This window comes from Rhineura floridana, chromosome 6, assembly GCF_030035675.1.
Source record: "Rhineura floridana isolate rRhiFlo1 chromosome 6, rRhiFlo1.hap2, whole genome shotgun sequence".
Lineage (NCBI taxonomy): Eukaryota > Metazoa > Chordata > Lepidosauria > Squamata > Rhineuridae > Rhineura > Rhineura floridana.
The window spans coordinates 74402084-74413117 of NC_084485.1; the positions used below are offsets into that span (position 1 = coordinate 74402084).

Sequence of the window (11034 nt, forward strand, 5' to 3'; positions counted from 1 at the left end):
GGGGTCCCAGTTCTTGCAGCACTTACCAGGGACTTCAGCTGTTTCAAGGGACAGCAACCCAAAGGTGCAAGCACCAAGCACCTAGATACTCAGGTACTCACTCCCAGGGCAGGTCTTCTTCAGTTCCCTAGTGCTGCAGCTGTTAAAGTGCCAGTCCTTTTTCCCCCTGCAACCATTGGCTTTTTTCTAGGCAATGGGAGTTTAAGCCTAAAGCACTGCTTTAGAAAGAGAACTCCTCAGGGCTCCCCTGATTCTCAGAGGAGTCTGTGGTCCAGTCATCAGAGTCTGGTGGCAGTCAGAGGAGGCTGGGCTACTGGGGCACAGCCCTCCCAATAAAAATGTCAAGCAATTTAAAAAGAAATCTGCAAAAATCAAAGCCATATACTCTTTCTTGTTCCACACACATTTTATACTTCTATTTGAACTCAGAGAAGCTCTGCAAACATTTCATACTGCTCTCTGACCAATCAGCTCTGTGCACCACTCAGCCACTCACTGTGCAGCCGTGGGCAAGCTGCAGAGTCCCAAGAAGCCCAGTTGCCCCCCAGCTGGCAGTTGCGGACAAGGAAGGGGCTGGCTTGTGCAGCTGTAGCAAGCTGAGCAGGCCCTGGCCAACTGGGGAGGACTAGCCTCAGAGTGAGGCAATGGTAAATCTCCTCTGAATACCGCTTACCATGAACACCCTATTCGTTGTTGGAATGTATGAGGCTCAACTCCAACTTGATGGGTTAAGGTTGCATGGGGTTAATAAGGGTAGCTAGAGAGCTAGACCTCTTGCTGGTTGAGGCTATACCTATCCCTTTGATCCTGCTGTCTCTTCCCTTCCTGCTAGACTGATAAGCAACAGGATGTTTGATCCCAGTTCCTTCCCGCCTCTCTCTGTGTTCTCTTTCTCTCGAGAGGGGAGCAGACATCTTCTCTTTGTCTCTCCTCTCAACCAGGATGAGGGCGAGTACTGGGACCAGTGCTCGTTGCTCCAACATAGCTAGTTAGCTAGATATAGAACTCTTTCCTATCAAGCATGTACTTCCAGAATAAAGTAGTTGTTTCTTATTTTAAAGCTTAAAGACTCTGTCTGACTAATTTGCAGGGAAGGTAGAATCTTAGCAAAGATTAAAACACACACACTTAGGGTTGCCAGGTTCCTGGCCTGAGACTGATCCTGTATCTTTAGGAGAAGAGAAAGACAGCCAAGTGCAGGTGTTCTTGCAACCCTGTAATGGGAAAAATCACAAGGTGGAATTCTCCCTTTCCCCTGCACAACATTTAAACATACAGAAGACCTCTTGGAGGCCAGGCCTGGCAACCAAGAGGTCTTCTGTATCTTTAAAAATTATGCAGGGGGAAGGAAGAATTCCACCTTGTGGTTTTTCTCATTACAGGGTTGCAAGAACACCTGCACTTGGCTGACTTTCTCTTCTCCTAAAGATACAGGATCAGTCTCAGGCCAAGAACCTGGCAACCCTACACACACTCTAAGCTTGCTCAATACTCTCCGTTCCGCAGCGCTAAGCAACTCTGCTACGCATCTCAATAGAGAAATTCTGACATTCATAGGGTCGCCATAAGTCGGGATTGACTTGAAGGCAGTCCACATAGATTCTGGGCATGCTCAGAGCTGTGAGAGTAAAACACTGCACATAGTGTGAGTCTCAGTCTTTCTATGAGACTATTTTTTATTTTATTTGCATTTGTTTAGAGGAACGTGAAAACAATGAGAAGAGAAATGTCAGCCTGCCTCTCTGTGTGTGTATACTTTGCTGCAACAGCTTGTTTTGCTTGCAGGACCGGGGTGGGGAGTGAGTGAGGGGTTTTTAATCAGCATTTGTTAACAGAGAGAGAGTGGACAGTGTGAGTCTTTTATACTAAAGATTTATCTATTTTTTATTTCTTAAGCTATTTGCATTTATTTTTGTGAATGGGCTGAGGGACACTATAGGAGGATTGGGAGAAAGAGTGGACTGTGGTCTATGACTCTGCACTTGATGGACTGTTGGGAGGGAGGCAGCTGGTGAAAGTGAGTTACTTTCCAATTTCCCTGCACACTCACCTTCCATGTTCTTGGCAGTTGTCCTCTTCTTCTGCAAGTGTGTTTACTCCCAACAGCTTTTGAAATGTTGGGAGCAGGAAGCTGCAGTAGTTCTCCACTCTCCTAATGTCCCACCCACCTTTCTACTCTCTAAACCCCAAAAGATTGCTGTCAGAAAGTTGGTAGGAGGTGAGGAATCATTGCTCTGATCCAGCTTTTGCCCCCTTGCTAAAGTTGCAATCTGAACTCCACTAACATAAGGCACTAATGTAAGCGCCACTGAATTAAATAAGGCTTAGTTCTATGTAGACATGGATAGGATTTCACTCTAAGGTGGCGATTTACTGAATTAAAGACCCTTCTGTAAGCTTGTTTGCTCACGAAGGCTTTTGGAAAATTAGGAGGAGGTTGCAGCAGGTTTGTTTGCTCACAGGGACTTTTAGAAACTTGGAAGGGGGGGAATAGTGATCATAAATCTCTGCTCTCCCATGAGGTTTGTTTGCCCAGCAGAGGCATTGGAAAGTTGGGAGGAGGTGGTAGATCGTTGTTCCAGTACAGTTTTTGTTCCCCTTGCTAGAGCTGCAATCCCAATCCCATTTCCCTAGAAGTAAATCTCTTTAGACATACCTCTGAGTTTACATGGTTAGGTTTACACTATAAGCTGGTATTGTGACCAGCTAAAACTGTGATGGTCTTTGCAGGTCTCTGTTTGCATCAATAAAGTTTGCAGTGCAGTCGTATGAATAAAAAATAAAGCTGAGAGGGGAATATTTTCTCATAGATCTGGACATGCATGGGGCCCCTTGTTAACTGTCCTGTGTGACACCTTTCAGACTAACCAATTCAGGGTGCAATCCTGTACACACTTACCAGGGAGCAATCCTCATGGAATTCAGTGGGGTCTGACTAATGTACAGCTATTGTGGTATGAATTCACACTAGACATTCTCAACCAAGATAAGACACTCAGGTGCTAAATATTAATGAAACTGCCATGTTTGTGTCCACTGTTTCTTTGCAAACTAAGAGGATACGGAGAGAACCAGAACAGGTGGAGGCCACACAATTTTCCTAGCATAGAAGCAACTGTGACAGCAGGGATCCCTTCTGAACCAAAATAAGGCATTTCTCAGCTAAGTTAGGTGCTAACCATTTGTAAAACATCAGTAATTAAGTGTCGACTCTACAGTATCTTTGCAAGGGAAGATGAGGACAAAACCAGGATAACTTGGCCATGCCCCCAGGACCTCTCAACAGCCCCACCAGGTCTAGTAAACACTAACCACCACTGGTGGCAGTGATGTCTCCTAAGAGTTCAAGGAATGAGATGCGGGCTCCAGGGCCATGAAACTTACATGCAAAGTATTGTGGAGTAGGTCCACCTTCTTCTCAGGGCTGCTATTGTAAAAAGGCTCTGCATTTGAGGACTCCTGGTCCAGGGCAAGGACACAGCTCTAGCAGTGATCATTTAACCAGATTTTGTTGAAAGAGATGCTGTGACCAGCTGGCTTTGCCTATCATTAGTGTTATCTTAATTTGAAATGGCAACATAGCTAATCTGGCTCTCATACAATGGCCAGCCCAAAAGTGACATTCTTAATCATTTCTTGCTGTTTGACTCTAGGAGAAAGAGAAGAACCAGGCACAGAAGAAATCTCTGACTTTGCAGCAGCGATCAGACACAAGAGATTTTCCTGAGCTTTCAGAAGATGAAGGGCAAATCATCAAGGTAAATTGTGCTCCCAATTCTATTTCTCTGATGCATCTGAATCAGGAGAGGATGTGACTGTTTCAAATCAGCGCCTAGATGTAGTGGTTGGCTAGATGAGGGCCAACAGACTGCGGGCTCCTCTACATGGGAGCATTTCTTCGTGGGAAATACACTGTGTTTACCTTCATAATAGATTTGCACCATCCTCAGTTCCTGCTCAATGTTAGCTGCCAATCGCTTTTTCCCATTCACACAAGTAGGTATTCCTCTGGGGAGGATTAGTCTCACTGTTTCCTTGTGGCCCCACTCTCTAATTATACTTTTCCACTCCCTCTGGTTGTTTGGTGACCAAGCATGCTCAGTCTATTCTACCAGTTGCAGTAGGTTCCTTTAAAAAAACAACCAAAGTGTGAATATCTGTGTTTTCTGTGCCTATGGTTGGTAGGATACAACTGAAATACAAATCTTTGTTTGAGCAGTGTTATGCTTTTGTGCACAAGTAAAGAGAAAAAGAAAATAAAGGCAATGTTTGCAGCAACATAAAAAAGTCCAGCAGAATGGAGGAGAGCAACAAGAAGTTGCTTGTCAGAGTACAGGAAACAAAATGAAAGAAGGGAGGAGGAGATAGTGAGCATGGAGAGGGGAATGATTGACACACCCACCTAAAAGCATTGGAGCAAAGTGTCTGCAAGCACAAGAGAAACAGAGTGAAGACTTTTTTCTTTCACTTTCTTATCAGTGGATTGGGTTAGTACAGATTTACAGGGGGGAAACTGTGTGATAGCTTCTGTTTGCTCATAATGCCATGTGAACCAAGCAAATTTAAAGGAGATTTGAGTAGCACCAAATACACAGTAAACCACCATGTAGATGAGCCCTGGGACTGAATCTTGGTAAGACAGAGGCTGTGGTTGAGCGGTTCCCAGCTACAGAAGTTGGGGAATTCACCAGTTCCAGACAGGGGCCACATTCACATCATACATTTATGCCACTATTATTCCACTTTAAACAGTTATTACTTTCCCCAAAGAATTCTGGGGTGGGTATTTTTTTTTAGGTGCTGAGAGTTGTTAGGAGACACCTGTTCCCCTCACAGGGCTACGGTTTCTTGGGTGGTTTAACAGACAGCCGCTCTTCCTAGGTAACTCTGGAAACTGTAGCTCTATGAGGGGGATAGGGGTCTCCTAACAACTCTTAGCACCCTTCACAAACTACCCTTCACAGGATTCTTTGGGGGTAGTCAAGACTGTTTAAAGTGGAATAATAGTGGAATAAATGTATGGCGTGAATTTGACCAGGGTTGCACGCTGTCTGAAGGAAGAGGTGTATAGTTTGGGGTACTCCTAGATCCATCATTGTCACTAGAGATTCAGGTGGTCTTTGTGGTGAGCAGCACCTATTATCAACCTAGGTTGGAACATCCGTTCCTGGACAGGACTACTGCAATGCAGTGTGGGGCTTCCCTTGAGATTGCTCCAGAAGCTGCGGCTGGTCCAGAATGCTGTGGTGAGGTTGTTGAGCACCTAGACTTGCACATATTAAATCTGTGCTGAGGGAATTGCACTGGCTGCTGATCAGCTACTAGGCCATGTTCAAAGTCTTGTTGTTAACATAAAAAGCCCTGAACATCTTGGGACCAGGTTTCCTGAAAGACCGCCTGCCCCTGTACAGACCTGTAAGATCACTTAGATCACCTTGGGAAATTTTGTTCATGGCACCATGTCCTACAGAATATCATAGGGCATCTTCTCCTGTGGCCCCAGTATGATGAAATGCCATATGTGAAGCAGCAACCATCAGTTTCTTCGGACATCTTATAAAGGCTTGTTTTTTCTGCCCAGATTTTCCCTGACCCATAAGATTAGACCCTGTTTTATGATCTTGAATTCCCTTAATTTTTATATGCTTTTACATGTCTTTATACTGTTTTATTTGCTTTAGATTGCATTTTTGTTTTAATTATATTGTGTGTGTTTTACATTGTATACGAGTTAGAGATTTTTAAAATATTAAGCAATTTTGAAATAAACAAACAAGACAGGTACCGCAAGACAGTTCTTCTAACACACCAATCAGAACATCATACTGACTTGCACATAAAATACTGATTAAAAGACAGGCTTATTTTAATTTTCATTGGGGAGAATATTCATAGGGAAAAACTCACTCCTTTCCTCACTTTCCCACCTCCTTTCCTTTAGCTTCTAGTTTTCAGTTTGTGCAGTCCATCCATCTGATGTCCTGAAAGATTCCACAGGAATTTTCAGGACAATGTATCCATTTGATACAGATGCTATTATTACAATAAACTGTTATACAGTCCCCAGAATGGAACCTAACTAGAGCTGAAAGAAAAAGAAGTTATTAAAAAATCACTAGCCAAATATGAGCATTCGTCTCTTGTTTGAATGTAGGTCCCTGAGAATATTTATATGAAGTTCAGTATTCAGTTCATTTGACTCTGACTTTAGCATTGATGGGTTCACTCTGAGGCTAAATTATTGAGATGGAGAAAATCTACTTGTTCACTTAAAATGAGAACAAACAATCTAAAATGAAATGGGGGAAATGGTTTGAGAACAGTCTGTGAAATATTGCTCCATAATTTTTGAAATGTTGTGCTCGCCTAAAAAGGTTTTTTTTGCTATAATGTGTTGCATACAGCAGAAATCCTAACATGACACAGCAGTGTGACTAGTCAACCAATCACACTTACTGAATTGGCTGTTCTAAGAATTATGAAGCTACAAAGGCTTTGAGAGCTGTTCTGCATAGCTGCTACTGTGAATTACAACTTGGATTAGAAAATTCTCTCACCCAACCACCATCATACTGATTAACTGCAACATTTGCTTCAGATCCATAACTTATACACCTCTCACCTGCTTCATTTTTTAGTGTCTTTCATGATCTTTAATATATTTTATGTTCACACAGTGACAAGAAGTTTCCACTACTTTCACCAAAACTAACACAGATAAACCTGTGAGGTTTGTGACAAACCTCAAAATATAGTACATGTGTCTTGAGTTCCAAGGCCACATTTACCTGCGCTTCACATACTGTATTGCCAGAAACAGTATTCTGAGAGAGAGATGGGTCATAGTACAGTGGCAGACACCTGATGTGCATGCAGAAGGTCCCAGGTTCAGCCCCTGGCATCTCCAGGTAGGACGGGGAGAAACTCCTGCCTGAAACCATGGGGGAGCAGCTGCTTGTCAGTGTGGATGATACTGAACTGATGGATCAGAAAACAGCACTTTTATATTAGTAACATAGGAAGTATAATGCAGCTTTCTATGTTCCTAAAATATAAGTGCTGTTCTCTGTTCACTATTGACAAGCTTCAGTAGATGAAATCTTCTCGGTAGCTATGCCATTTTATAAATTAAGTTTGTCCAACTACTCAAAACCTGCAATCAAATAATGAAAGTCCCCATCCATCTCAGAATTACCACAGTAATAGCATCAAAGTTCTATTCCATCTAGCTGGATTGCCTATTGAAAATGTTCAAAATTCATGAAATTAATATGTCTAAATACAGGGTTTATTTTATTTGCATTCTGGTTCTTGGTCTCTTGTTGTTATGTGGCAGTCCTGTTTTTTAGGAATTTCTCTGCATCCATGGGGACTGGATAATTCCTTATGAGAAAGCTAAGGATCTTGCCATATTTTAATTGAAGACTTTTGAATCAATCACAATCCGGTACAGATTTCCACTGATTTCAGAATCAATCACAATCCACTACAGAATACCACTGATTTCAATGACCACATGGTATGTCTCATTGTGTATAGGACTGCAGCCTCAAGCTTTGAGAAACTTGATAAATTGTCAAGACTTGCAAGATCAGAAACAACTGCCATTGGCTTTTGCAATCACTGAATCAATGAGCGATTTAACCCTGCTCCACAGGTCACATAGTCAAATGTTAAAATACTGGATCAGAAAATCCCTTTTAGCAATAACAAATGATCCAGTGCTAATGATTCCTTCAACGTGCATGATGCAGAATGTGGTTAAAATGTTGGTTTTGTTTGCATTTTAACCCTACCTTCTTTTACAGTTGATTGCTCCAGTAGAACTCGGAATACATCTGAACTCCAGACAGCTGGAAAAATATCAAAATATCCTGGAGGAACTCCTAACAGAGATGTTACCCAATACTCAGAATGGTACTATATTATCTGTCTTTTCCTTTCTTGGAAGTCCTCAGTGCTGAAATTCTATGAATGGCTTTTATGTCATATTGACTTATTTTAGACAACTCCTTACCAAAGACCATAAATCCTTCTTCATAGGATCATAGGAAGCTGCCTTAGTGTTATCTACACTGACTGGCAGGATTTCAGGAAGGGTTCTCTCCCAGCACTACCTGGAGATGCCAGGGATTGAACCTGGGACCTTCTGTATGCAAAGCAGAGGCTCTGCCACTGATCTGTGGCCCTTCATCTCCAGCACCCATCACAGCCAAGAGAAAATACACCCAAGCCACATTTTTCATTTGCACAATGTTTCCCCACTTACTGTCTTCCTCAACTAAAACACAAGCACTATATTTGGTCTTCCATTATAAAAAGGATGGGGAGGAGGGATGTCTTATTGCAGAGATGATACCCAGCCATCCCCTTTTTAAAAGCACTAGGTGTGCACGCTTGTACTGGAAAGAACAAGCATGTCTTGGTTAAACCACTTCCTGCCCCAAAGGGAAAGTGACAAGTCTACCAAAAGAGGGGGACGTCAAATTGATACTACCCCCTTATAGGACATAAAATGAAACTGACCATGCATATTCGCAGGACTGTGAAAGGGAGAGGTGGGGACACACACAATCTCTACTCCTTTCTGGGGGAATCATCACAACAAAATATATTGCTAGGAAAACTTTTATTATTGTCGTTGTTCTTGTTCTTGTTCTTGTTTATTTCTATTCCGCCTTTTGGCCAAAAGGCCCCCAAGGCAGCTTACAAAAAATAAACACAAATATAGAAATACATATCAATAAAAACAGTACAATTTACAAAAATTAAATAACAAGGTAATAACATTATTAAAAAGCAACAATAACAACTTTCAATGAAAATACAATAACAAATCGCACTTTCCTAACACTTTCCTAATAAATTCCTAACAATTAGACAATGTCTACTAGTTCTTACATCAATATGTTGACATCAGAACATAATACCATTGAGGTGTCCTGCTGGTACTGCATCCCCTAGTCCTAATACAGGAAAAGGAGCAGGAGCAGTCCAGCTTTTTGCCAACATAGACAATGTCCATGGTAAGCAGTACTTCAGCTTGATCACAGGAATGAGGCAGTCAACATTCCGGCTGTCGTAGGTCGTTGCAAACTTTTGAAACTTGCATCAGCAAAATAACAAAGTAAATCAGCCTTTCCCAACCTTTGGGTCCCCAGATGTTGTTGGACTGCAACTCCCATCAGCCCCAGCCAGCGTGGCCAATGGTCAGGGATGATGGGAATTGTAGGCCAGCAACATCTGGGGACCCAAAGGTTGGGAAAGGCTGAAGTAAACTATAGGTTTACATGACTAGCATCGTGGCTCCATTTCTTGGCAATTCATTGGCTACTGTAAAAACATATGAATTAGATTGTAAGCTTGTAAAAAGATACTGCTGTTAATAACTCTTTAGGATTGCTTATCTTTCAGCCTTGAAATCAAAGGCAGTTTATGTATATGGGCTTGGGCATAATCAGAGAACCTCATCTCAATGAAAAGTTCAAGCTATGTAAAACCAGGAATGAGGAATTAAAATATTGTCTTGTCCCAGGATTGTGCTGAATAACTAAACACTTTGGGCTATGATGTGGCAAAATGTTCAAATTACCTCTGCATCCACAACTGGAGCCAGATATTCAAAGTCATATGCTAATTTAGCTCTTTTGAAAATTCAGTTAAAATCTCAGTATATCATAATCAGAAGTGACAATAGTCTAATGAAGTAGAATTACAGCCCATCCTACACATGCAGGGGAATGGCTTCCTACTGTAATGTGAAAATGTAGATCTGTTTGACACTATAGGTGTATTCAGGCATTCACCTTAACACACAACATCTTTAACTGTGGACAGGGATGCACATGCAATTCCCACCCCAATGTCTCTGCAGGTTCCTCTTTAAACCTTCATGCACATAATGCAATTGTCTGTAGAGGGTTTCAAAGCACATTTGATTGAATACACTAAGAAACCTCCCCACAACCTAGAATCCTGTCCACAGTTTCTAACCTCAGTAGTTCAGGAAAAAACTTTGAAGACACCTGTAACTCATAAAGAATTAGCTATGATAATCCACTTAATCTTAAACACCTTTTTGTTGCTGAAACTACATTTTTGTTTTTGTTTTTTTGTTTGACAGATTAAGAAAATCCAAATTTAAACTTGCACAGTATTGATTCACAAACTTGTTTTTGTTGTTTCCTCTCTTTATAGTTACTTGATGTTCTCAGATTTAGAAGACTAAAGTGAGACACTTCCTGCAAATTAGCAAGAAGGCTATTTAACAAAAAGGCTACCTGCAAGGCACTGCACAAAGAAAACTACTTATGCAAGCTAATAAAACATGAAACTCAAATATATGATTACTTCGTTCAAAGTTCATTGAAAAGATTTACCCAAATGACATCCAAGAGCACTAAAAGAAGCTGTCACTGCAAATCATTCTCCGTGCAAGATACATTAACTGCCAGTCTCCAACACCAAAATGCTTTGCACATCCCACACAATTACGTTCTTGTCCTTACCATTCTCAGGACCTAATCAGGTATTATGCTTATGATGATGAAGCATCCAGCCCTAGTACCAGCAACTTTGGAAAGAGAGGAAAGCTTGCCTGTGCAGATGTTTGTGCATATTTACAATCGGGGCCAGCACCAAAGGGTGGTCAGGTTGGGCCCTAGCCGAGGGCCCCTGCGGCCCAGAGGGGCCCCAAAAGGGCCCCTCATTAGGGTGGGAAAGTAGCGCTCCCCTTCTGTGATTCACGGCAGGGTTCCTGCTGCGGATCATAGGGAGGGAGCTTCCAAGCTTCCCCCCGTTCGCTCGCTCCACCTACCTCTCTCTTGTCTTTGCTGCTGTGCGTGCTGTGCACACAGGGCTGCCATCAACCAAGATGGCAGCGGAGGCTTCTTTAAGGGGCTAGTGTCCCTACCGCCATCTTGATTTATGGAAGGCATGTGCGCTGCACATAGCATACCGCACATGTGTGCCATCAACCAAGATGGTGGAGGGGGCATCAGCCCCTTAGAGAAGCCTCTGCTGCCATCTTGGCTG

The 11034-nt window shown here is 42.3% G+C and overlaps 1 protein-coding gene across 1 annotated transcript; it reads left to right on the forward strand.

The window, feature by feature from the left end:
• The first annotated feature begins 738 nt into the window (after positions 1-738).
• On the forward strand, positions 739-10339 carry MLN (motilin). Its single transcript, XM_061630617.1, has 5 exons — positions 739-753; positions 1645-1746; positions 3654-3758; positions 7809-7917; positions 10198-10339. Exons 1-5 carry the CDS (start codon positions 739-741, stop codon positions 10203-10205), a joined length of 339 nt encoding a protein of 112 aa, XP_061486601.1. The 3' UTR covers positions 10206-10339.
• The last annotated feature ends 695 nt before the right edge of the window (positions 10340-11034 follow it).